The sequence below is a fragment of the Oncorhynchus nerka genome, linkage group LG23 (assembly GCF_034236695.1).
Source record: "Oncorhynchus nerka isolate Pitt River linkage group LG23, Oner_Uvic_2.0, whole genome shotgun sequence".
Classification (NCBI taxonomy): domain Eukaryota; kingdom Metazoa; phylum Chordata; class Actinopteri; order Salmoniformes; family Salmonidae; genus Oncorhynchus; species Oncorhynchus nerka.
Window position 1 is genome coordinate 44059940 of NC_088418.1, and position 27707 is coordinate 44087646.

Sequence of the window (27707 nt, forward strand, 5' to 3'; positions counted from 1 at the left end):
TCACACTGTCTCTCTCTCTCCGTCTCTCATTAAGACTGGTGAGCTAGGCAGCATGGTTCCTCCAGGGTGGACTCTGGTAGCTGTCTTACTTTCTCTTGTCTCAGGTACAGTAGGTGTTCTTTGAAACTTGACTGTGATTAGTTTCTTTACGCATTTTTATCCGGGTTAACTGCTTGTCCCCACTGAAAAAGTTTATATGGTAAAAGGAGTTATTACTGTACAGAATTGTACTCTAGTTTGTATATGGATTGGCTGGCATATTAATATTTTGTTATTTCTAGTTCTAGGCCCAGTTGGTTCTGTTTCAACCTCTGATATCCATCAAAGTAAGTAAAGTACCTTCCTCTAAATTACATATACATAGAAGGCCAGTTTCCCAGACACAGATCAAATAAAATAAAATAAAATCCAATTTTATTTGTCACATACACATGGTTAGCAGATGTTAATGCGAGTGTAGCGAAATGCTTGTGCTTCTAGTTCCGACAATGCAGTAATAACCAACAAGTAATCTAACTAACAATTCCAAAACTACTGTCTTATACACAGTGTAAGGGGATAAAGAATATGTACATAAAGATATATGAATGAGTGATGGTACAGAGCAGCATAGGCAAGATACAGTAGATGGTATCGAGTGCAGTATATACATATGAGATGAGTATGTAAACAAAGGGGCATAGTTAAAGTGGCTAGTGATACATGTATTACATAAGGATGCAGTCGATGATATAGAGTACAGTATATACGTATGCATATGAGATGAATAATGTAGGGTATGTAAACATTATATTAGGTAGCATTGTTTAAAGTGGCTAGTGATATCAAGAGATCAAGCCTAGTCATGTACTAAAAAGTCATGTACTAAAAAGCTATTTTATAGGAGAATCTCCATTGATTTTTAGTCCTGGACCAGACTTAATCCGCGTCTGGGAAACCGGCCCATAAAGGGGCAACTCCGACACTTTTCAACCTCATATTCATTAACTACTGCACCAAACCAGTCTACATATGTGAAAAAGATACGTTTCTATGATCTGTGGTTAAAAAGATAACTGTAAGAAGAAAGGTCTTAAAAAATGCTTCACAGGGTAGAATCACAAGTAAGAAAAACGGTGAGTTTCAAAACCTGCATGGTATTTTCTTGCCTCCCGCATCCTCATGAATCTCTTAGTACTTGAAAATCACTGTTTTTAAAACTTTAGATTGCTCATACTGAAACAAAATGTATAGACAAATTTATTAACAATCTGTATGTAAATGTATTTAATTATACATATGTGAATTATACATATCTAAAGATATGTTTAAGCTTTCTATTTACATATATTTAAATGCACATAAATATATTGACATGTTACAAAATTGGCAATTTTTTATATTTCTGCATGTATATTTATATATTTAAGTAAGTGGTGTGGAAATACATTTTGACAGCATGCTGTGGTAGCTAGTAAAATATATTCCAAAAAATATTTCATAAATATATGTTACCATGTAATTTAATTAATGGAAAATGTAGCTTTTTACCTTACATACTGTAGCTAGACTACATTAAAATACAATGCATAAAACTACAAAGTTCAGCACAAAATCACAATAGCATGATGGACAAGGAGTGCTTCAATAATCTTTTTTTTTTGCTGAAATAACTTGGTCCATTGTTGAATTGTCACTGGAAGCTCGCATCTGAAATATAACATATAACGTACAAATGACCTCTGTGCACTTAACATCTGTATTTGAAAATGATGTGTTTTAACATCAAATGTATACTTACAATGCAGATTCCTTCACCTCCAGTATTCATTTTCCGACTCGCAAGTTGACAGTTACCCTGTGGAGAATGAAGAGACAGAGAAACAATTCCACACAAGATTAAGAATAGAAAAAGGGGTTAATTTTCATGAACATATTTTAATTTCACTCTGAACAAGATAAATAAATGATACAAAAGACTACATACATTGACTGGGTCTGTCCATAGGCAGCTGAGGTGCCAGACCAGAACAATCTACTGCAGGAGGGAACATTTGGATTATTTTTTGCTAGAAATAATCTAGCTAGCTAGCTAGCCAGTTCTATCAGAGACACCCAACCCTCACTAAAGCTAGCTAGGTTAGCTAGCTACAGTGGTTCTTCCTTTAAAAGTTACGTACTATAGCACAGCTTGCGGGGTGCCAGAGAATTCAATTGCACATTATTTAAGTGTCAGCCATTGTTGTCAGAATGACGCAATTTACCATAATCTGCCACCATCTACCACAAACGGTTGCGGCATAAACTCAAAACCTTTAAAGGAAGAACCACTGTAGCAAGCAACACATTGCTTGGCTAGCAAAGATGATTTAACAATAGCTTTGGAAATGAAATTATATCTAATGCGTACATAACATTAACGCTACTGAACTCTACTCAACTTAAATGTTCAAGACAATTAAAAAGGTTGAAAAGTGATGGAGTTTCCCTTTAAATTCAGTTTTTCTATGTGGATTTATTACTGCAGCAGACTTTTGACTCGTCTCTGTTTGTTGCCAGATGTGTGTAAGACCTTTGGCAGTGGAGTCGTCCAGATGTTCAACGGAACCGTATTCTACGTCCACTCCACCTGTCCCTTCACGCTGACACGTTTTACTCACAACCGGGTGGACTGTGACATCACCGTGCGTCGAGGTGAAAACGGCCTGCTGGAATATGTCGAGATCAACGTCAACAAGATCCAGACCCGGATTCTGTACAATGGAACTATCTTCGTCGAGCAGAGAATGTTTGTGTTTTTATTTACTCTATTTTATTCTATTTTAATTCTGTTAAATTATGTCTAATTATTTACTCGTAAAAAAAACAGATAACACATAAAGGGGTAGTTGCAAAGATCCAGATATAGTCACTTTTCATATAAAATCATGCATAACACAGTTCTGGAGTGGGTCTTCGGATCCTGATAAAGTTAACTGTAAAGCTGGATTCAAAACATGTTTGCTGGATATACTGTATGTATCCTGTATTGAATGTGATTTTTAATCCAATGGTCTTAATCGTGGCCTGTGATGCTGCCAATTACACTATTACTTCAAAGCAAGTGATGACATTGAATAGGAAAATGTCTGTCCTTCACAGTTTTTTGACGTCTGGGATGACTTGTAACTGTAATTATCTTACATAAGCTGCTAGCTCCAAATGGAATTAATGAATGGATGAATCTGGTTACCTTCACATGCACCAAGGTGATCTTACTATAGTCTATTGCGCAATGCAGTTACAGACATCATTAATCTGAGAGCTCGAGCATGACCAAGTTATTAATTAGATATTTCACCAAATATTAGCTAGATTTTCCTGCCCTTTTCTTCACACCAACAAAATATACCGTCTAAAATAATCATTAACCTACTTGGCATTGAGGAAGAGGATGATGATGATGGTTGATGACGATTGACTATGACGTGTTTGTCACAGGGTGTCCCTTCCCTACGACCACACCTATCAACATGTGTTCCAGTACGGTACCAACACCAAGCTGAGGAGCACTGTTCTACCTCTGTCTGTCATCTGGAGCAGTGTGGGCGTGGGCATCGACTCTCTCTGGGTGAGTGATCCATGAACAGCTTCAAATACATTGTTGTTACCTATTATTTATTCTCTCATGCTATCCTTAACAAATTTGATTAGGTTCCTGGTGCCGAGATGACCTATTAATACATGATTGATTGACTGGTCCCTGGTCTGTCCTCTAACAGGTGAAACTGGAGCAGGAGCTAGTCCCTGGAATGACTGGACTCTGTGGACGACCAGATATACCAGGTCAATTACCTTATAAACATATTTTTTATACCTCTTCTAAATATATACAGTAACAGTCAAAACACCTACTCATTCAAGGGTTTTTCTTTATTTGTACTATTTTCTACATTGTAGAATAATAGTGAAGACATCAATATTATGAAATAACACACATGGAATCATGTAGTAAAATAAAAAGCGTTAGCAAATCAAAATATATTTTATATTTGAGATTCTTGAAAGTAGCCACCCTTTGCCTTGATGACAGCTTTGCACACTCTTGGCATTCTCTCAACCAGCTTCACCTGGAATGCTTTTCCAACAGTCTTGAAGGAGTTCCCACATATGCTGATCACTTGTTGGCTCTTTTCCTTCACTCTGCGGTCCAACTCATCCCAAACCATCTCAATTGGGTTGAGGTCGGCTGATTGTGAAGAATCTAAAATCTAAAATATGTTTTGATTTGTTTAACACTTTTTGGGTTACTACATGATTCCATGTGTGTTATTTCATGGTTTTGATGTCTTCACTATTATTCTGCAATGTAGAAAATAGTAAAAATAAAGAAAAACCCTTGAATGAGTACTGTAGGTGTGGCCAAACTTTTGACTGGTACTGTGTACTGGTAGAGTATATATATACATGATATACAGTATATATATATATGTGTGTATATATATATACTGTATATCATGTTGAATTGTAGATATGGATTGTCTAAGTAATCTGCAAAATGCAGTATGGAGAAAAATACAGTGAACAGCCTCTTGAATATCAATTGTCTGGGTGCTAACTACACTTCTTGCTGTTAGCTGTGCGCTAACTACACTTCTTGCTGTAAACTGCACTTTAACTACACTTCAGTGTACTAACTACTCTATATTTTCCTGCAAAATTAGATGACCGTCAGCAATTGATTGCAAAGAGTGTTCATTCAGAGGCCGGGTGCCAGACCATGGACTCCCTCCGCGCTAAGAGCACGGTACATTTCCTGAATTATGCACTTCTTTTTGACCACTATATAGGGATTCAAGTGCTATTTGGGACGTGGACCACCGTTTGAATCTGGTGGTAAAGTACTAGTGTCACTGCTTGGGGTCTCTGGTATTGCGTGCTTGGCCTGAAGGTTATGGCTTGGTAAATAACACTAGACTTACATTTACATTTACATTTAAGTCATTTAGCAGACGCTCTTATCCAGAGCGACTTACAAATTGGTGCATTCACCTTATGACATCTGGTGAATGGTAATGAATGGATCTAAGACATAGAACACTATAATTTTCTGGCAAGCCTTGATGTTAATATTTCTATATAGATAATGCCATGTTGCTGTAACGTAGGTTATACTGTTTTGAAGTCTGCACTAGTGTTTTACAGTATGATGTACTGTATGTATTATGTATTACGTAATAGGTCTGTCAGACGTTCCTCTCCAACTACGTTGAATGTCTGCAGGCTAACACAAGCAAATACATAATTCTTTGTCAAGAGAATATTTACGGATATGAAAAAGAGCTTTATGTAGGATGTGCGTTCTTCAAAGAAATTGGCCATCGGTGTCAGACCAGCCATGCTTGGAGGACCTTGACACAATGTCGTAAGTAAATCAGTTCAGAAAAAAGCTGTTCGTTTATAAAGATGTTATGAACAGTTGTAACACATTATAATGACTATTAATCTTGTTAAAGTGATTTGGTCTTTAACAAATTCTTAAAGACTTGTGTGTCTGTCTGTTGTGAAACAGCTGAGTTCAGTTGCCCAGGAGAACTACACTTTGAGGAGCAGGGTGATGCGTTTGTTCCCACCTGTTCCAACCCAGCACCTAGAACCAATGATCAGGACATCACCAGCACCTGTGTCTGCCCCCAAGGTAGGCCTTACACTGTCATCCAGAGAAACAGTTTCAAGTGTAGTCTAAAGTGTAAAAGGTTTCTTAAAAATATTCATTGTAACTGAGCAGACAATGTCTTAGCAAGCAGATCTGCACTGCTTTTAAAATTACCGTCACATATTAAGCAATCTGCCGGGAGACCATTTTAAACATTATCTTTAGTGTTACAATCACATAAGGTTGATGAGGGTTTTAAATGGCTATGTTTCAGGGCAGGTATTGAACGATCGAGCAGAGGGCCATTACTGTGTAAGTGAGTCAGCCTGCCCGTGTGTGTACGCCGGGAGGAACTATGCACCGAGGGAAGAACGCAGAACTAAATGCCAGACCTGGTGAGAGAATCAGAACTCATGAGTCTATTTTGGACAAGAGCACTATGTGGTTTTAGTCAAAAGTATTGCACTAGAGTATGCAATGCCTTCAGAAAGTATTCAGACCCCTTGACTTTTTCCATATTTTGTTACATTACAGCCTTATTCTAAAATTAAATAAATAAATACAAATACTCAACAATCTACACATAATACCCCATAATGACAAAGTAAAAACGGGTTTTAAGAAATGTTTGCAAATGTATTACATTTAAAAAAAACAACTGAAATACTTTATTTACATAAGTATTCAAACCCTTTGCTATGAGACTCGAAATTGAGCTCAGGTGCATCCTGTTTCCATTAATCATCTTTGAGATGTTTCTAAAACTTGATTGGAGTCCACCTGGGGTAAATTCAATTGGACTTCGATTGGACATCATTTGGAAAGGCACACACCTGTCTATATACGGTCCCACAGTTGACAGCGCATGTCAGAACAAAAACCAAGCCATGAGGTGGAAGGAATTGTCCATAGAGCGCCAAGACAGGATTGTGTCGAGGCACAGATTCGGGGAAGGGTACCAAAACATTTCTGCAGCATTGAAGGTCCCCAACAGTGGCCTCCATTGTTCTTAAATGAAAGAAGTTTGGAACCACCAACACTCTTCCTAGAGCTGGCCGCCCAGCCAAACTGAGCAATCGGTAGAGAAGGGCCTTGGTCAGGGAGGTGACCAAGAATCTAATGGTCACTGACAGAGCTCAAGAGTTCCTCTATGGATATGGGAGAACCTTCCAGAAGGACAACCATCTCTGCAGCACTCCATCAATCGGGCCTTTATGGTAGTAGCCAGACGGAAGCCAATACTCAGTAAAAGGCACATGACAGCCCGCTTGGAGTTTGCCAAAAGGCACCTAAAGACTCTCAGACCATGAGAAACAAGATTTTCTGGTCTGATGAAACCAAGAATGCCAAATGTCACATCCGGAGGAAACCTGGGACCATCCCTACGGTGAAGCATGGTGGTGGCAGAATCATGCTGTAGGTGTGTTTTTCAGCGGCCGAGACTGGGAGACTAGTCAGGATCGAGTGGCCTGCCAGAGCCCGGACTTGAGCCTGTTCAAACATCTCTGGAGAGACTTGAAAATAGCTGTGCAGTGACTCTGCCCATCCAACCTGACAGAGATTGAGAGGATCTGCAGAGAAGAATGGGAAAAACTCAAAATACAGGTGTGCCAAGCTTGTAGCGTCATACGATAGATGACTCGAGGATGTAATTGCTGCCAAAGGTGCTTCAATAAAGTACTGAGTAAAGTGTCTGGATACTTATGTAAATGTGATATATGTTTTTATATATATAAATGACCAAACATTTCTAAAGTGTTTTTGCTTTGTCATCATGGGGTATTGTGTGTAGATAGATAAAGGAAAAAAACAAATTAATACGTTTTAGAGTAAGTCTGTAACCTAAGAAAATGTGGAAAAAGTCAAGGGGTCTGAATACTTTCCGAAGGTACTGTGTGTTGAAAAGGATGCTATTTGTGAACTAGCCAGACTTCTCATTGAATTTGTCCACTTATTGATATTGTCCTGATCAAAATGTAACATGATACTCATTTATTTCCCCACAGTATGTGCAACAATGGCAAGTGGATATGCTCTCAGAACAGCTGCCCTAGTAGGTGTGTGATTGAAGGGCAGTTTGTGACCACGTTCGATGGGAAACAGTATACCCTTCCTGGTAAATGCGCATACATGGCCTCGAAGGTAAATCAATAGATTTTAATCTCACAGCACTATGGTAGTTTTGAGTTGTACTCATACAGTACTTTCACCTAAAGTACTAACTTCCCTTATTCTTTATGAATGAAATAAAACAGGGTTTTAATTGGACGATATCCATACATTTTTCTGAGACGACGTCCTCCATCCAAAACGTGTTTCTTCAGATTTACCAGGTACGGTTTTTGTCTGCTTGTAACCTTTGCTTCCCCTTTACATTCAGCGTCTCTTTATGATGATCAACAACATCTAAAACACTTTTTTGTTTGCCAATTACAGAATACCTACAGATTCTCTCACAACAGTGTACAGTTTGAGAAAGAGGAAATCCGAGAGCTACATCAGTCAGACAACGCCATGGTGTTCTGGCAGTCATCCATGTATGTCCAGGTATTGACATCCTTTGGCATGAAGATGCAAGTACAGACGTCTCCAGACCTCCAGCTCTATATCACACTACCACAGAGTGAAGTAGGGATGCCAGAAGGTACTTTGCTTTCATCGTTATAATGGTTCTGCATGATATACGTATTATCGCTATGTATCATCATCATTATCATCATTATCATTGTCATATCAGTATTTAAGTCACATTGACTGAATCCTGTGAACGAACAAACAAATGATGTCATGTATCTGCTCATTTCTGTACTGTAAAATAAAGTGGTAACGTTCCTTTTTTTACTAGGACTTTGTGGAAACTACAATACCGATACCACTGATGATTTCACCACAAGCAGTGGTATCGTAGAAAATGCAGCGGAACCGTTTGCGCTGTCCTGGAGTGTAGGGGACTGTCCTGTTAACATACCTAAAGTCTGTATCAACACCGACAACGGTAAAGTCCCTCTGAAGGCTTCATGACTTACAAAATAGGTCCTCACATACGTTCAGTAGGTTTTCCTATGAAGGAAATGAATCAGTTTGTTTGAATAGCTTCATGAAAACAATGCATGTGGTGACAATGTGTTCCCCTTGACATAGTATTATCGCTCTTTGTTGGTACATTACATTGTCTACATGACATTTAAGAATTAGGGGGAATGTGAATGCCTCTTGCAATACGACATTGTGTAGAAATGGGGGAGGGGGGATCCTAATTCTGTTTTTGTGCTTCTTACTCTAACCTATGGACGATTACCTCTCAGAAATATTTGCAGACGAGAAGTGTCACACCTTGAGAGACCCCGGTGGGATTTTCGCCAAGTGCTACGATCATGTGCCTACTGACAATTACCACAAGGCAAGGATCAACTAATACGAAACAAAATCTTAAGAACTTTTTATACATTGATTAAGGTCAAACAAAAATACATATTTGAATTGGTATTTACCTTGTAATTTAACTAGGAAATGATGACGTAACAATGTTTTGTAATCATTTGTGACTTCATGTTTGCAGGCTTGTATCCAGAGAACGTGTACCTGTGGAACTGGGCTGCAGCAGTGTTTGTGTGTGGCCCTGGCAAATTATGCCAAAGCCTGTGCCAACCAGGGCATCACAGTGGGTGACTGGAGAAGGGCCACCAACTGCAGTGAGTAACACCCATAGAATTAGCAATTGGAGTACTAGAATGGACATGAGCCTTCTTATGACGGTATAAAAGGTCAGACATTTTGGTAAGCCAGTGGTCAGCCAGTGCTGTGATACCATATTGTGTAAAACAATATGTTTGAATATTATTTGCACTGTATGTTTGTTAGGTGGAATGATTCCAATAATGTTTCTAATTTACATTCCATACAAACAATTGCAGTCAATCCACAGCCATACACTGGCTGAAATGAGTTTGTGATAGGACAGACAAGTTGTAAATGCAAACAAGTACTGATATTGTATCATATAATAACAGCTTTCCAAGAAAACAAACATTGAGGAATGTATTGTCTGGCAACATATATTTTCTAGGCTATTTATACGGAAAATTGGTATAAAACCTGTGTACACTGTATTTACAAGACAATATTTTAGATTGACAATAATTATATTACACAATTTCTGATATACTGTATCACATTACTTTTATTTCCCTGCATAAGCAAAAGCAGGCAATGCATCAACTGCTTCTCTACTGCCATTCATTCCAATTAAACTGGTTCGGATTTCTCTCTGAGCAATATTTCTGCCATTTTCTGTAAATGTTTAACATGAATGTCATTTTGGATTTCTCTCTGACCAATATTTCTGCCATTTTCTGTAAATGTTTAACATGAATGTCATTTTGGATTTCTCGCTGACCAATATTTCTGCCATTTTCTGTAAATGTTTAACATGAATGTCATTTTGGATTACCAGCGGTACCGTGTGAGAACAATCAGAGGTTTGACTACGAAATGCAGGCGTGCAACAGCACCTGTCTCTCCCTATCCCGGCCAGACCCCAGGTGTGGGGTGGAGGATGCACCTGTGGAGGGCTGTGGCTGCCTGGAGGGCACTCATCTGACCGGGGGGCTCACCTGTACCCCGAAGGCCCAGTGTCCATGTCACCATCAGGGAGGAGTCACACCACCAGGACCTGTTGCCATCGATGGACGACAGTGGTGAGTTCCTCTTACATACAGCTATGGAGGTGTCATTACAGATGACAGTGTCGGCATAAATCATTTGACTCTTGCACAAAAAAAACCAGGAGATCCTATTACAGAACGTGCTACGGTTTGTTGGTATTATCGTTATTACGTTTATTTGAACGGCAAACCATAAGTCTCAGTACACTTGAGAAAAGATGCGTTGGACCAGATTTATTCAACAGCTAATTTCCATCTGCAGTCCCCGGCATGGTAACATATAACAAAGAAAATACATTATATACGAACAGACAACATAGAAACAGACACATTTTTGTGTTCTTCTTAAGAATAATAATAAAAACAGAGGTCAGGATATACAGATACGTTTACAGACCAAAGTCAAGATATTGCACATAATAATAATTGGACACATTGCTTTTGGAACCATGAGTTGTAAAAAAACAGCAACAAAAACAAAAACAAACAGCAAAGAAAAAGGTTTGTAAGTGGTTAAAAACCTGCTCTTCTTTATACCGCTTTTTGTGTAAAAGCACTGACACTAGTCAGCATTTTTAGTTTTCTGGTAGTTGGTTCCAGTGGTGAACAGCTTTTAAAGAATGCAGATCGGGCAAGAATTCACACACGGGAACTCTACAGTTCCCATTCACTTCTCCCCTAGTATGTGGCTGTATACATTACCTTGCAAAAGTATTCATCCCCCTTGGCGTTTTTCCTATTTTTTTGCATTTACAATGTAATTTAAATGGATGTTTATTTGGAATTCATGTAATGGACATTCAAAAAAAATAGTCCAAATTGGTGAAGTGAAAAAAAGTACTTGTTTAAATAAAAGATAAAAGTAGTGCGTGCTTATGTATTCACCCCCTTTGCTATGAAGCCGCTAAATAAGATCTGGTGCAACCAATTGCCTTCAGAAGTCACATTATTAGTTAAATAAAGTCCACCTGTGTGCAATCTAAGTGTCACATGATCGGTCACATGATCTCAGTGTATTGTGGCAGACCAGGGGGTTTGGTCAAGAAGTGTACACAAATCAGACACGGACGGAGTATGATTAGCTCGGTTACAGGGGTGTTTATTAAGTAAAAATCAAAAGAAAAGGATAGATATACCGTCTTCTGGGCTCCGGGTCTTGCTGTATCCTGTTTGGCACTCAAACTCCATCGTCTTCGCTCGGGCACCGTCTCCAACTACACGGAAGTCACCTTACTTCCCCCAGTCCTCCTGTGTGCTGCCCTTCTGGCAGCCTCATGGCGCTTGTACAGCTGGTGAGCAATCAGCCCCAATTAGTCCTGGGCGGAGAGCCCGTCCAGCCCTGGAACGTCCAGCAGATGGAGCCATCGCCTCGTGATGTATACTCCGTCTGTCACCGGGCCTCGACGAGTCTCCCCCTGGTGGCTGACCTGCTGTACATATACACCTGTTCTGAAAGGCCCCAGAGTCTGCAACGCCACTAAGCAAGAGGCACCACCAAGCAAGCGATGCCATGAACAAAGTTGTGGAGAAGTACAGATCAGAGTTGAGTTATAAAAAAATATCAGAAACCTTGAACATCCCACGGAGCAGCATTAAATCCATTATCAAAAAATGCAAAGAATATGGCACCACAACAATCCTGCCAAGAGCGGGCCGTCCACCAAAACTCACGGACCAGGCAAGGAGGGCATTAATCAGAGAGGCAACAAAGAGACCAAAGATATCCCCGAAGGAGCTGTCCATAGGACCACTTTAAGCCGTACACTCCAAAGCTGGCCTTTACGGAAGAGTGGCCAGAAAAAAACAATTTTTTAAAAGAAAAATATAAGCAAACACGTTTGGTGTTCATCAAAAGGCATGTGGGAGACTCCCCAAACATATGGAAGAAGGTACTCTGGTCAGATGAGACTAAAATTGAGCTTTTTGGCCATCATGGAAACGCTATGTCTGGCGCAAACCAAACATCTCTCATCACCCCAAGAACACCATGTTTTTCATTGGCAGGGACTGGGAAACTGGTCAGAATTTAAGGAATGATGGATGGTGCTAAATACAGGGAAATTCTTGAGGGATACCTGTTTCAGTCTTCCAAATATTTGAGACTGAGACGGAGGTTCACCTTCCAGCAGGACAATGACAACACTGAAGTGGTTTAAGGCGAAATCTATTTAAATGTCTTGGAATGGCCTTGTCAAAGCCCAGACCTCAATCCAATTGAGAATCTGTGGTCTGACTTAAAGATTGCTGTACACCAGCGGAACCTATCTAGCTTGAAGGAGCGGGAACAGTTTTGCCTTGAAGAATGGGCAAAAATCCCAGTGGTTAGATGTTCCAAGCTTATCGAGACATACCCCAAGAGATTTGCAGCTGTAATTGCTGCAAACGGTGGCTCTACAAAGTATTGACGGGGGGGGGGGGAGGGGGTTAAGTTTTTGTCTTATTTCTTGTTTGTTTAACAAAAAAATATTTTGCATCTTCAAAGTGGTCGGCATGTTGTGTAAATCAAATGATACAAATTCCCCAAAAATCCATTTTAATTCCAGGTTGTAAGGCAACAAAATAGGAACAATGGCAAGGGGGTGAGTACTTTTGCGAGTCATTGTACATCTAACCCTACGTACATATCCCAACCAGAAGTCATGGATTACAGGCAACAACCGCACTGAGCAAAAGACTAGAGCTGCCGCTTTCCAGGAGCGGGACACTAATCTGGATGCTTATAAGAAATCCCGCTACGACCTCCAACGAGCCATCAAACTGTCAACACATCAATACGGGACTATTGTTGAATTCTACTATGCCGGATCTGACACTCATCAGATGTGGCAGGGCTTGCAAATGCTCGTCAGATGTGTATGGGCTTCCAAATTTCTTTCTACTAAGCTATATGTCATTTTTAAGGTCATACCAAGGATCATTTAGCTATTTGATTTGACATTTTAAGACCCCTTGAAGTATACATGTTCTTTTTTCTGGTCCTTACTGCTATTAGCCCATACAAACACATTGAATAACAGATTCACTACAAGGAACAGATAGTCCCAGCAAAAATATCAAAAGGAAGTTTGTTCTGAAGTGTCTCTCCTAAAAAGATATATAAGAAAGATCAGGAAACATTATTTGTTTAGTTTTTTATATATATATATATATATATATATATATATATATATAGATATTTAACCCCATATTTTTGGCAATAAACAGTCTCTGTTTACTGTATACTTCCATTCATTTTTTCAATTGGTACCTTTAGATGAGTCTTGAGGCCTGTGTGCGTCTTAGAGTAAAACAACTGTAGATGTTTGTGAGTCACACCTTTGCACGGAGGGTTGTGTAGCTCAAGCGGTTTAAACGCTACAGACAGAATTTGGCAGATCAGCCGTATCAACTATAGACAAGTCTTTTGACGCAAAATGAAGAAGACCGATTTTTGGGATGTCTCGTGATCTGATAAACACCGGTCGAGCGTTGTAACCTTTCACCGCAAATGTGGAAGTACGGTGGATTGAGACGCTTCCAATGCAAAACCCCCCAGATCTCTAGCTTAAACTGACAGATTTTTATGGGGATTTTTGTATTATGCTAATTAGATTTCCGCAGGGCGCAGGTTTTAAAAAATTAAGCTGGTTAAGGGTCAAGGCCGCGGGCCAGACAGATTACCAGGATGTGTACTCGGAGCATGTGCTGACCAGCTGGCAAATGTCTTCACTGACATGTTCAACCTTTCCCTGACAGTCTGTAATATCTACATGTTTCAAGCAGACCACCATAGTCCCTGTGCCCAAGAACGCCAAGGTAACCTGTCTAAATGACTATCACCCCATAGTACTCACATCTGTAGACATGAAATGCTTTGAAAGACTGGTCATGGCTCACATCAACACCATCATTCCAGACACCCTGGATCCAGTCCAATTCGCATACCGCCCCAACAGATCCACAGATGACAAACTCTCTCTTGCACTCCACACTGCCCTCTCCCACCTGGAAAAGAGGAAAAACTACGTAAGAATGCTGTTCATTGACTACACCATAGTGTCTTCCAAGCTCATCACTAAGCTCAGGACCCTGGGACTGAACACCTGCCTCTGCAACTGACTCGATCCTGGACATCCAGATGGGCCACCCCCAGGTGTTGAGGGTAGGCAACAACACATCCGTCACTGACCCTCGACATGGGTGTCCCTCAGGGGTACGTGCTTAGTCCCCTCCTGTACTCCCTGTTCACCCACAACTGCGTGGCTGCGCAGGATTCCAACACCATCATTACGTTTTCTGATGACACAGCGGTGGTTGGCCTGATCACTGATGACGATCAGACAGCCTAAACACCAACATCTTACATCCACCTTTTTATACTCTTTTGCAGCAAATGTGAGGATGGAGAATTGCTGTGCTCTGAAGATTGTGGTAAATATATATTTTTATTTAATAGCCTCTTGATGGTCTAATTCTTACATGTTATTACAGTATTTTTTTGTGTTTGATATGCCTTCAAATGTAATACTGTATGCTACTGTCTGTTTCAGGTTGCACCCAGGGGAAGGTTTGTGTGCATTGCTCACAATTTGCCATAGATACAGCTCAAAAAACATGTGCCAGTCTGAGCAAACCAACAGTAAGTTCACAGAATTAGAGTTAACATAAAAAATGTAATAAAAAGTTAATATTTCATGCTAGCCCAAAAGTAGAACTGAAAACTGTTCATTGATTCAATTAGCATTGAATTGTAATGAGACACTCATCTTCGTTGTTCCCAGAGTGCTGTTCAGAATTGTACAAGTGGCTGTTACTGTCCAGGGGGCCAGTTGGAAGACCATAGGGGTGTGTGTGTGACTGTGGACAACTGCACCTGTCAGTACAGTGGCAAAGTGTTCAAAGCAGGACAGAGTGTCAAGACCAACTGTAGAACATGGTGAGTGAGCCACAACTGTTGCCTTGCTACTTCTGAAGTGTCTATCAATTACAGATACATACATAAGTGAATGTATCACAGTATGACTTGGGGATTTGTCCATTTTTAAAGACAAACAAACCAACAAACACACCACGTAGTGTATTATATCTAACGAACATCAGGAAGTGTTTGTCTGATTCTGAGCTGAAGCAAAGATAGTGTTTTATACTTACGGTCTGAAATGTAATCCATCATTTGAATCCTAACCTCTACTTAAGTTGATGTTTCATGTAGCCTAGTGATTAGAGTGTAACCGAAAGGTTGCAAGATCAAATCCCCGAGCTGACAAGGTACAAATCTGTCTTTCTACCCCTGAACAAGGCAGTTAACCCCACTGTTCCTAGGTGGACATTGAAAATAAGAATTTGTTCTTAACTGACTTGCCTACTTAAATAAAGGTCCAATTAAATTTATATTTACATCAATACATGACTAAGCAAAAAAATTATACTGAAGTGGATGTTCAGAATCACCACCCTAAAAGTTTGTCTCCATCCACTTCCCAGCACCTGCCGCCATGCCCAGTGGAGCTGTGTAGATGAACCGTGCCCTGGTACATGCCTGGTGTATGGAAACGGACACTATCAAACCTTTGACTCTAAATGGTACCGCTACGATGGGAACTGTCAGTACACATTAGTGGAGGTGAGTCACAGAAGCCAATCTGATATCACCTTTTCATTGGGTTATCAAGCAAGTTCTTCATTTTGTTAGAGATATTTGTTTTGTTTTTCTTTTCTATACTGCTGTGAAATTAATGGTACTGCTTCTTTAAAAAAAAAAACATCTACAATTCTGCTGTTTTTTTCATTCTCTCAATAGGATGGCTGTGGTAGGGAAGCTGGGTCGTTTTCTGTCAAAGTAGAGAGTGTCCCGTGCTGTGACGAGGCTCTGACCTGTTCCCGGACCATCGTGTTAGACCTGCTGGTAATACACTTAGCTCACTTCTCTCCTCTGCCACGCCGTGCTTTTGAAGTCCATTATTATTAAATAGAATTACCCCTCAGTTTGTTTGGAATGTGTTTTGTTAAGTAGGACTAAGCACCACTTGGGATCACCAGGTAGGTAAATACTAATTGTATTGAATCATGTAAATACGTATCAGAAAGTTTGCATGTAAATGACTTTTTTTTTGTGAGTAATTTTCTACTGAATACCTGTGGTAATAGGACTGTAGTATGGAGCGTTATTATCTTCCTTAATGAGGTGTTTGTCTTTTCTCTCAGGGTAATGTCACTCTGACTCTGAATGAAATGAAGGTGACGAGACGGCTCCAAGGGGGATGGGCTTCTCTGGAGGCGGAGCCTCTGTACTCCACCCACACTGTGGGCCTCTACATCATGATCTCAGTGCCTTCTAGAGGACTAACCCTCATCTGGGACAAACACACCCAACTTACCGTCATACTGGACGACCGTTGGAGGGTGAGTTCTCTCTATCTAGACGTTAAAGATGCAACCTGTAAGATTTCCCTATTGCTCGTTGATCATTGCAACTGCTGAAATATAATTTCACAGCTACTAAGTACTGTTTAGTATTAAGCTATGGTTAAGTTAGCACAACTGTCTTGCCTAAGTTAGTAACTCATAAATTAATTGGATTATTATTAATTAAGTGAATTACCTAATTAATCAGCTGTACTTTCACAGAACCGAGTGTGTGGACTTTGCGGGAACTTCGATTCCAACGAGATGAACGACCTGCAGATAAGTGGGTCATCGGTGGTGTCCAGCCCCCTCGCCTTCGGCAACAGCTGGAAGATGGCCACACCCCCCTGCTCTGACGTGACCAATGAGGTGTTTCCGTGCCAGCGCCACTCTTACTGCTCCGCCTGGGCCGAGAGACGCTGTATGATCCTCAGGGGAGACACCTTTAAGGACTGCCACTTGAAGGTAAAGTTCGCTTAAAAGGACAGTTCACCCCAAATGTTAAACACCTTTAATTAAGGGCTGCCAAAGAGGTACGCTTAAAAGGTTAGTTTACCCCAAACATCACACACCTCCACTTAAAGGTAGGCTTAAAGAGATAGTTCACCCCAAACATGTGGGTCCTTTGTAGCTCAGTTGGTAGATTATGGTGCTTTCAATGCCAGGATAGTGGGTTTGATTCCCACAAACACCCGTACAAGATATTTTAAATGTTTATGTGCCCCTAAAAGCATCTGCTAAATTGCATGTATTATATAATTATGTAACACATTTAAGGAGACATTCCGTTAAGATGTTCTGCTTTGTTCTCCAGGTGGACCCAGAGCCCTACTACCAGGCCTGTGTGTTGGAGTCGTGCTCCTGTGAGTTTGAGGGGAAGTTCTTGGGTTTCTGTACGTCCGTGGCGGCCTACGCTGAGGCCTGCAGTGACCAGGACGTGTGTGTCCGCTGGAGAACGCCAGACATGTGCCGTACGTAAACACAACTGATGCAAATATGATTCAATGCTGATGCAGTATTTCATTTAAAAGGAATGCTAACACTTTATTGTTGTTTTTGAAGTATGTATGAGCCCAGGATAGTCTTTCTATTAAATGATACTTACAGTGAAAGTCAGAAGTTTACATACACTTAGGTTAGAGTCATTAAAACTTGTCTTTCAAATGTCTTGTTAACAAACTATAGGTTTGGCAAGTCGGTTAGGACGTCTACTTTGTGCATGACACAAAACATTTTTCCAACAATTGTTTACAGACGGATTATTTCACTTATAATTCACTGAATCACAATTCCAGTGGGTCAGAAGTTTATAGACGCTAAGTTGACTGGGACTTTAAACAGCTTGGAAAATTCCATAAAATGATGTCATGGCTTTGGAAGCTTCTGATAGGCTAATTGACATCATTTGAGTCAATTGGAGGTGTACCTGTGGATGTATTTCAAGGCCTACCTTCAAACTCAGTGCCTCTTTGCTTGACATCATGGGAACATCAAAAGAAATCAGCCAAGACCTCAGAAAAAAAATGTAGACCTCCACAAGACTGGTTCATCCTTGGGAGCAATTTCCAAATGCCTGAAGGTACCAAGTTCATCTGTACAAACAATAGTAAGCAAGTATAAACACCATGGGACCACGCAGCCGTCATACCGCCGTCATACCGCTCAGGAAGGAGACGCGTTCTGTCTCCTAGAGATGAACGTACTTTGGTGTGAAAAGTGCAAATCAAACCCAAACCCAGGAAAGGACCTTGTGAAGATGCTGGAGGAAACAGGTACAAAAGTATCTATATCCACAGCAAACCAAGTCCTATATCGACACAACCTGAAAGTCCGCTCAGCAAGGAAGAAGCTACTTCTCCAAAACAGCCATAAAAAAAGCCAGACTACAGTTTGCAGCTGCACATGGGGACAAAGATCGTACTTTTTGGATAAATGTCCTCTGGTCTGATGAAACAAAAATAAAACTGTTTGGCCATAATGACCACTGTTATGTTTGGAGGAAAGAGGGGGAGGCATGCAAGCCAACCGTGGAGTAAGGGGGTGTCAGCATCATGTTGTGGAGGTGCTTTGCTGCAGGAGGGACTGGTGCACTTCACAAAAGAGGAAAGAAAATCATGTAGATATATTGAAGCAACATTTCGAGACATCAGTCAGGCAGTTAAAGCTTGGTCGCAAATGGATTTTCCAAATGGACAATGACCCCAAGCATACTTCCAAAGTTGTGGAAAAATGGCTTAAGGGCAACAAAGTCAAGGTATTGTAGTGGCCATCACAAAGCCCTGACCTCAATCCCATAGAAAATCTGTGGGCAGAACTGAACAATCATCTGCGAGCAAGGAGGCCTACAAACCTGACTCAGTTACACCAGCTCTGTCAGGAGGAATGGGCCAAAATTCACCCAACTTATTGTGGGAAGCTTGTGGAAGTCAACCCAAAACATTTGACCCATGTTAAACAATTTAAAGGCAATGCTACCAAATACTAATTGAGTGTATGTAAACGTCTGACCCACTGGGAATGTGATGAAATAAATAAAAGCTGAAATCAATCCTTCTCTCTACTATTATTTTGACATTTCACATTCTTAAAATAAAGTGGTGATTCTAAATGACCTAAGACAGGCAGTTTTTACGAGGATTAAATGTCAGGAATTGTGGAAAAACTGAGTTTAAATGTAGTTGGCTAAGGTGTATGTAAACATCCGACTTCAACTGTATATGTATGTGTTATTGAAACAGTGTTTAAATGAACTATTCCTTTACCTACCCATACAGCGGTATACTGCGACTACTACAATGAGCAGGGCCACAGTAGCTGGCACTACGATCCCTGTGGACAGATCAAGACCTGTGGCAAGAACAACCTCTTCACTGGCAAGCTGGAAGGTAACTGAACTGACTCAATTAATGGAAATGGTTGATCCATCTAACATGGTCCTGGATCTGTTTGTGCTGTCAAACCGACCTGTCACCAGGCTATGATCCCAGAACCAAATCTTGTGTACACTAATAGATCATTCTGTTTAAGTTTACATGTATGTTTATATCTGTCATGAGAGATGAATCTACTCCTCACAGTGATGTTGACCTTTAACGCTAACTTAACGCCTGTGTGCAGGCTGCTACCCGAGATGCCCAGCAGAGGCTCCATACTATGATGAGAACAGAAGGAGTTGCTCCACTTTGGACAACTGCACCTGTTATTCCAACGAGACTACTGTTGAACCTGGTACAGTTATCAGGAAACCCACTGAGAAATGGTGAGTACCAATTTACAGTATACCAGTGCATGTAGGCCTATGTGAGGAAATGAGAAAGGGAAAATAAATGTAACATACAGGAGAATGGTAACTGATCTTTTCCTGTGTTCTCTGTCTACAGCACTTGTGAACAGGGACGTATTAACTGTGGTAAGTGGATATAAGTTATGACGGCATGAACATATTTGTAAATCAGTTAAGACTTTGATCACAATTGTGACGGACTTGTATTCAAGTATTATATTATCAGGAATGCAGGTCGCAGTTGTAAATGAGAACTTGTTCTCAACTGGCCGACCTGGTTAAATAAAGGTGAAATTAAAAAAATGCGGTATTAACACATCCATTTATGTGATTTGCCTCTTTAGGTCCTGATCAAACCACCACACCTGAACCTACAACCACAGCTACACAACCCACTACTACATATGAACCTACAACCACAGCTACACAACCCACTACTACATATGAACCTACAACCACAGCTACACAACCCACTACTACATATGAACCTACAACCACAGCTACACAACCCACTACTACATATGAACCTACAACCACAGCTACACAACCCACTACTACATATGAACCTACAACCACAGCTACACAACCCACTACTACATATGAACCTACAACCACAGCTACACAACCCACTATTACATATGAACCTACAACCACAGCTACACAACCCACTACTACATATGAACCTACAACCACAGCTACACAACCCACTACTACATATGAACCTACAACCACAGCTACACAACCCACTACTACATATGAACCTACAACCACAGCTACACAACCCACTACTACATATGAACCTACAACCACAGCTACACAACCCACTACTACATATGAACCTACAACCACAGCTACACAACCCACTACTACATATGAACCTACAACCACAGCTACACAACCCACTACTACATATGAACCTACAACCACAGCTACACAACCCACTACTACATATGAACCTACAACCACAGCTACACAACCCACTACTACATATGAACCTACAACCACAGCTACACAACCCACTACTACATATGAACCTACAACCACAGCTACACAACCCACTACTACATATGAACCTACAACCACAGCTACACAACCCACTACTACATATGAACCTACAACCACAGCTACACAACCCACTACTACATATGAACCTACAACCACAGCTACACAACCCACTACTACATATGAACCTACAACCACAGCTACACAACCCACTACTACATATGAACCTACAACCACAGCTACACAACCCACTACTACATATGAACCTACAACCACAGCTACACAACCCACTACTACATATGAACCTACAACCACAGCTACACAATCAACTACAATGAGAACTACACCTGAAGCTACAACAACTATACTGACTACTACACCTGAACCTACAACCACACCTAAACAACCTACTACTACATATGAACCTACAACCACAGCTACACAATCAACTACAATGAGAACTACAACAACTATACTGACTACTACACCTGAATATACAACCACACCTACACAACCGACTACATATGAACCTACAACCACAGCTACACAATCAACTACAATGAGAACTACACCTGAACCAACAACAACTATACTGACTACTACACCTGAATATACAACCACACCTACACAACCGACTACATATGAACCTACAACCACAGCTACACAATCAACTACAATGAGAACTACACCTGAAGCTACAACAACTATACTGATTACAACACCTGAATATACAACCACACTTCAACAACCCACTACAACACCTGAACCTACAACCTCACCTAAACAACCCACAACAACAAGAACCCCACCTGAATATACGACCACACTATTCCCAACGATAGTTACAGGACCTACAAATACTCACCATAGTACAGGAGCTATGGATGGGTTGAGTACTACAGCCGGACAAACCACTACTGCAGAAGCAACCACAGCATACATTGAAACTACAACTAAATTAGCATCTACACAACCCACAACTACATTCTCATATTCTACAACCAAATATGTTGAACCAACATCTACAACCGAACCAACTTCTTCACATACTGAAATGACAACCGAACCAACTTCTTTCACTGAAATGACAACCAAACCAACTCATTTTACTGAAATGACAACCAAACCAACATCTGAAGGACCATCGACTGAAGCTACAACCCTGTACACAAGTCAACCAACAACCTCCTCTACACGACCTCCCACTACCTCTGAATCGACAACATCTACGGGTCCAACAACAATATCTACAGAGTCTACAACACGTACAAGTAGGCCAACATATTTAAATATATTTTTGGCAATTTGGATTGTTGATATTGGTTTATCTCTCAAATCTACACTAATGCTGACCTTACAAATAGATGTTGAAATTGTTCCACTATGTTTAAGTCAAATCTTCACCTTGTTTCCAGTTTGTGAGTGTAGAGACCTGAAGAGGAACAAGATATGGGTGTGTGGAGAGAAGTGGACAGAAGACTGCTTCAATAAGATTTGTAAGGGTGGGAAGATAGAGATGACTTCGGTCACCTGTCCGAATCCAGTTCGCCCCACCATGTGCCCCAGGGGACAGATGGTCAATGTCTCAGACGGATGCTGTAACTACTGGAAGTGTAATTGTGAGTCTGGCTGCCTGTCCCTTTGTGTGAAGTGCTAGAGTTTGTCTATCCGTGGATCTTGTTTTTGAAGAGGGTTTTACTTCCTGCAAAGTCTGCTCTTTTTATGTCGTAGTTTTGTCTCCCTTATGGGAATGCACTTATTATAAGTCAGTTCCTCTCTTATTCCCCCTCTACTCTTATGCCCCTCTACTCTTATTGTCCCTGTCCCCCAGGTCGTTGTAACCTCTATGGAGACCCTCACTACATCTCCTTCCAGGGTGTGACCTTTGACTTCCTGGATAATTGTACATACATCCTGGTCAAGGAGAAAACGCTGCGTCACCATCTGACTGTTAGCGTGGACAACTACTTCTGTATTCCCGAGTTGGACGGCTCCTGTGCCAAAGGCATCATCCTGCAGTACCGGAACAACACGGCCACTGTCAGCATCGTACCGGATGAGTACAGGGTGAAGGTACTGCCGGTCTTCAACTTGATTGATTGATTGATTGGTTTAAGGATTCATTCATCCGTCCATCCATTCATTAAATTATTTGTTCATTCATTCCAGTAGTCACCACATTTTGATTGATTGACTCTTGAATATATAGCCTTGACAGTGATCTTTCTGAGATCTCACTCACTCAAACCATTCTGCTCCTCTCTGTCCTAGTCTACTCTGAACCAGAAGAACGTTGAGCCTCCCTATGAGGAGAATGGTATCAGGTTTGAGACGACAGGCTATATGGTGTCTGTATACATCCCTGAGATACGCTCACATATCTCTCTCACACCATCCAACACTGTGACTGTCACCTTGGCCATGGAGCATTTCCTGAATAACACCCAAGGACAATGCGGTTTGTATTAGACAAGGAAGAGTGTGGTGCGTGTATGCCTGCCTGCATGCATGCGTGCATTCGTGTATGTATGGGTTCGTTACCAAGCTTACGTTTACATCTTTGGCCATTGGCAGGTGTGTGCGGTGGGAGCTCTTGTGTGCGTAGAAGTGGGGAGACTGAAGCTGACAGCTGCTGTGATAAGACCGCCTATGACTGGATCTATGAGGACCCTCTGAAGCCTGAGTGTAGCGCTGCTCCCAGGGACATCCCTTGCCATCCTACAAACCACACTACCAGCTGTCCTGGCAGCCCCCTCTGTGACCTTCTCCATCACCCGTAGGACGATTCAATTCAATATGATTTATTTCACACGATGATCTCCCAAATGGTCAAAAATCTGTGGCGTTTCATTCAATGTTGCTGCGACAGCATTATACATTATACTGAGACAAAACCATGCAACATACAAACTGATTTTGTTGTGTTGTAAAACTATTGGTTTTCCTGTATGTTGATCAGTCTGTTGGTATGTGTCATTACAGAGTTTTTGCAGATTGCAGTAGACGGGTGGATCTGAGCCAGCTTGAAAAGAACTGTAGGTTTGATTCGTGTGGTAGGAACGACGCGGCCTGTTCTCCTCTGGAGCAGGCTGCTGAGGAGTGTAAGAAAGCAGGCATCTGTGTGAACTGGAGACAACTCACCAACGGGACCTGTGGTAATTTAACTTTTTTTTTTTTGAAGTTTCTAAAACTTCCTGAAATGTGTATTGGTGCTTGGAAAATCAGCTGAGGAGTTGATTAAAAAAAATAAAGAAATGTAGTTGTGTATATATATATATTTTTTTATCATCCATCATGGTGTACTGATGCTGGGGAAATTCATTAAGACACAAGGACAAGAAGAGAGAAAGAACATTTCACTAATGAATTTTCTTTTTTTTCAGCTATTGGGTGCCCAACAGGGATGGCGTACAGAGAGTGCCAAGGTCAATTGGATGACTACTGTCACGGAGGGTAAGTGAATCCATCTCCCTGTGTCCTAACTATTTAACAGAGGACATTTTACGCGTCTAAATGTATTTTTAAAAAGTGTCTAAAAAAAGTTCAAGAGTCTTCTGTGTTCCACATTCTTTCTGCAGAGTCCGTGTTCAAGGGAGAGTACAGGAGGAAGTTAAGGCTGGATGTTTCTGTCTCAGAGGACAGTTCAGAGCTGAGGAGCACAAGACGATCTGTGTGTCGGAGTGTCCCTGTGAGTGGAGTTTGGATTCTCTCTTGAGCCTAGGGCCAAATCCAAACTTGAGAAATCCACTTGTATAGGTTGAACTTGAACTTGTGATCATCTGAGTTATGCTAAGACAGGGTTTCCCAAACTCGGTCCCCGGGACCCCAAGGGGTGCACATTTTGGGTTTTGCCTTAGCACTACACAGTTGATTCAAATAATCAACTAATCATCAAGCTTTGACAGTGTTAGGGGTAAAAATAAAAAAAATAAAAAACTTTTTTTTTTAATTGTGCACCTCTTGGTGTCCCGAGGACTGAGTTTGGGAAATGCTATGCTATGAGCATCCCAAATCAGGATTTGGCCTGAACACATTGGCTGCAATGACCTCCAGGTGTGCAATTTATACATACTATCAGGGTTGGGGTTAATTTCACAAATTGAATTGTAATTCAATTCCCTCTCCCTGTAAATTCCATTTAACCATTTAATTCAATTCTAATTCCAGGTCACTTTAAATTCAGAGATACTTTAATTCCTCTCAATTCCATTGTAAGTTAAATTACATGAATTCAATTCCCAATTCAATATTATCCCCAACAATTCCACATTCGAATTCAATTACTTCTGTCTTTCAGACTGATCATGTCACTTTAGACAGCCTAGCTATACTGGTAATATAGAAATACAAATTGAAATGAATTTAAAATAAATCCTGCATTCATTTTGTCATACTTTGTGCATTCATTTAATTTACTGGGAAATGTACAAACATTGTTTTACAATTCACTTCCATAAACGTTATGCTTTTCAATTCAAACAGTCCAAACAGTGTAACAGATTGTTGACATTCGATTTTGAATTCAACATAAATTCTCCGCTTCATGAGTGAATTACAATTAGATTGGAATTGACCCCAACCGTGCATACTATACTGATGCTTTATGTGTTATAAGTTAAACCTCTTCGTTATGTCTTCCAGACTGCAAGGGTCCACTGGGAGAACACAAGCAGGTGAGAAGTCCATGTGCTTTCACGGCTCCATGATTTACAGCTCTGTTACAGGGGCTGATATACTGCTACTTTTTTAGTATTCATTGTTCTTCTGTTTTACAGCTTGGGGAGACATGGCAGTCCAACTGCCAGGTGTGTACGTGTAGCAACCAAACCAAGACCGAGGAGTGTCAACCTAACCCCTCCCCTCCCCCGCCACCTCTCTGCAGTCAGAACTCAGTCCCGGTTACCGGCTGCTGTGGCAAACAGACTTGTGGTAAGATAATGGATCTGGTACGGCATAATAATAACGGTGCATGTACAGGGCGTTTGTAAATACACTCACCTTCCTAGTGCTCACGTGACCTCACTTTCCTTTGCAGTTGAGAAGACGTGTAACTATAATGGAAGGACCTACAAAGTAAGCATCCAGATGTTTAGAAATACCAACGTTATATGGCTACTGTACCGGGGGGGGGTGTATACATACACACACAAGACCTTTGTACACATTGGCATCTCTTCTTATCTGATGTCTATGTGCCCGTTTGGTTAGGTAGGAGACAGATGGACAGACCTTGCCCTGCCTTGTGAGTCCTATAGCTGTACCAGAGAAGGCATTCAGACAGTGAGAAGGGTGTGTCCCCATCAGAACTGCTCAGAGGTACCCGCTGCTCTTTCAAATGTATTTATGAAGACATCTTTTTTTTTTCTCACAACGTATGGAACTATATAACTTTTCAATGCAACTTTTTTGTTTCTAGGAGGACAGAGTATGGGACGAACAACATTGCTGCTACACATGTAAGCTAACTCTTATCCCCAGTCGGAGTTGTAGGTATTGGTTCATATCTGGTCACACTGACCGTGAAGAGAGGGAGGGCCGGACGTCTAGTGGTTGAACTGAGGTGGTTCACTTATTCACTGTGGACATTTCCACTGCAAGGAGAGACTAGAAAATCAACAACAATATAACGTTTCCTAGTCTTTGTATCTATTGCTTATAGCTCCAAGGGATGATTATGTACAATGTAACTCTGAACTGTATTAAAGGGTCAGTTCACAAAAAAAACGATATTTTAGTATTTTGTTTGTCAGTACTCTGTTAAAACAATTGTTGAAGTTTTCAACATAGAGCACTTTAGTTCAGAGAAAGAACTGTAATGATGATGAGGTTGATGCATTTTCCCCACTCACACACTGCCGTTGTCTCTACCCCAGGTAACCAGACCTGTGCTACCAGGGTTTCTAGTGTGAACATCACTGTAGACAACTGCACAGCAACACTACAGCTGCCCATGTGTCAAGGCCAGTGTGGGACAGAGACAAGGTAAGACTGGTCAGAGATGATTAATGCACTTACTGTACATTGCTCTGGATAAGAGTGTGTGACATAACTACAATGTGAATGTCTTGTCTGGTCCTCTTCTCTTCTCCTTCCTCTCTCTAAACCTCAGATGGATTGTTGCTCGCAGTGTTCTCCAACTGGAACAGAAGTGTGAGTGTTGCAGAGTGAGGAGTTATGAGAGGAAGTCAATGAATCTGACCTGTACTGGGGGCTCCGTTATGCCACACCTGTATGCACATGTTACCAGCTGCGAGTGCCAGAAGTGCAGTATATTGCAGTAAACATTGCCTTGTGTTCTGAACGTATATACATGCACACAAACCAAAGAAAATCTATATTGAACTGTTATTAAGATGGTGAAAATGTGCCAAATCAATGGTTTTTCTAGATTCTGCAACCTTCTTATAATACTGTCTTGGTCGGTGTGTTGAGGGTATACCCTACGGTACGTGCAGAACAGCGGCTTAATGTTTCCTTGGTGTAATAGGTTTTTCTATATTGCATATACTCTGTTCCAGTGCAGGAAGTGGACCATTGTGTGTAGCATATCGTTGATTGCGTATGTATTCCATAGATTTCACATAGGAAATCTTCTAATGATCAACCCAGCACTTTTACAGCTAAATGACTGCGGCTCCAATTTGAAAGTGATTTTCTTATTTTATTGAAACGTTTATTTCAAGAACTGTAACCACTTTGATTTTGCTGATTTATTTTCAATAAAGTACTGAAGCCTCTACATTGAACAACCGTTTACGTA

At 40.8% G+C, this 27707-nt stretch overlaps 1 protein-coding gene across 1 annotated transcript; it reads left to right on the forward strand.

Annotated features, from left to right (window-relative positions):
* Positions 1 to 27686, forward strand: LOC115106088 (mucin-2-like). Its single transcript, XM_065008139.1, has 42 exons — positions 1 to 104; positions 282 to 326; positions 2539 to 2767; positions 3460 to 3589; positions 3741 to 3804; positions 4683 to 4765; positions 5200 to 5383; positions 5531 to 5656; positions 5889 to 6009; positions 7621 to 7756; positions 7870 to 7947; positions 8051 to 8258; positions 8460 to 8609; positions 8920 to 9014; positions 9174 to 9306; positions 10068 to 10311; positions 14648 to 14688; positions 14808 to 14896; positions 15039 to 15193; positions 15742 to 15880; positions 16058 to 16162; positions 16462 to 16659; positions 16885 to 17127; positions 17477 to 17633; positions 19437 to 19547; positions 19780 to 19921; positions 20043 to 20071; positions 20290 to 22218; positions 22363 to 22566; positions 22779 to 23020; positions 23219 to 23405; positions 23522 to 23723; positions 23930 to 24102; positions 24331 to 24400; positions 24526 to 24635; positions 25589 to 25620; positions 25723 to 25876; positions 25983 to 26020; positions 26156 to 26263; positions 26364 to 26403; positions 26821 to 26929; positions 27057 to 27686. The coding sequence occupies exons 1-42, from the start codon at positions 53 to 55 to the stop codon at positions 27226 to 27228; spliced, it is 7257 nt and encodes a 2418-aa protein (XP_064864211.1). The 5' UTR covers positions 1 to 52; the 3' UTR covers positions 27229 to 27686.
* The last annotated feature ends 21 nt before the right edge of the window (positions 27687 to 27707 follow it).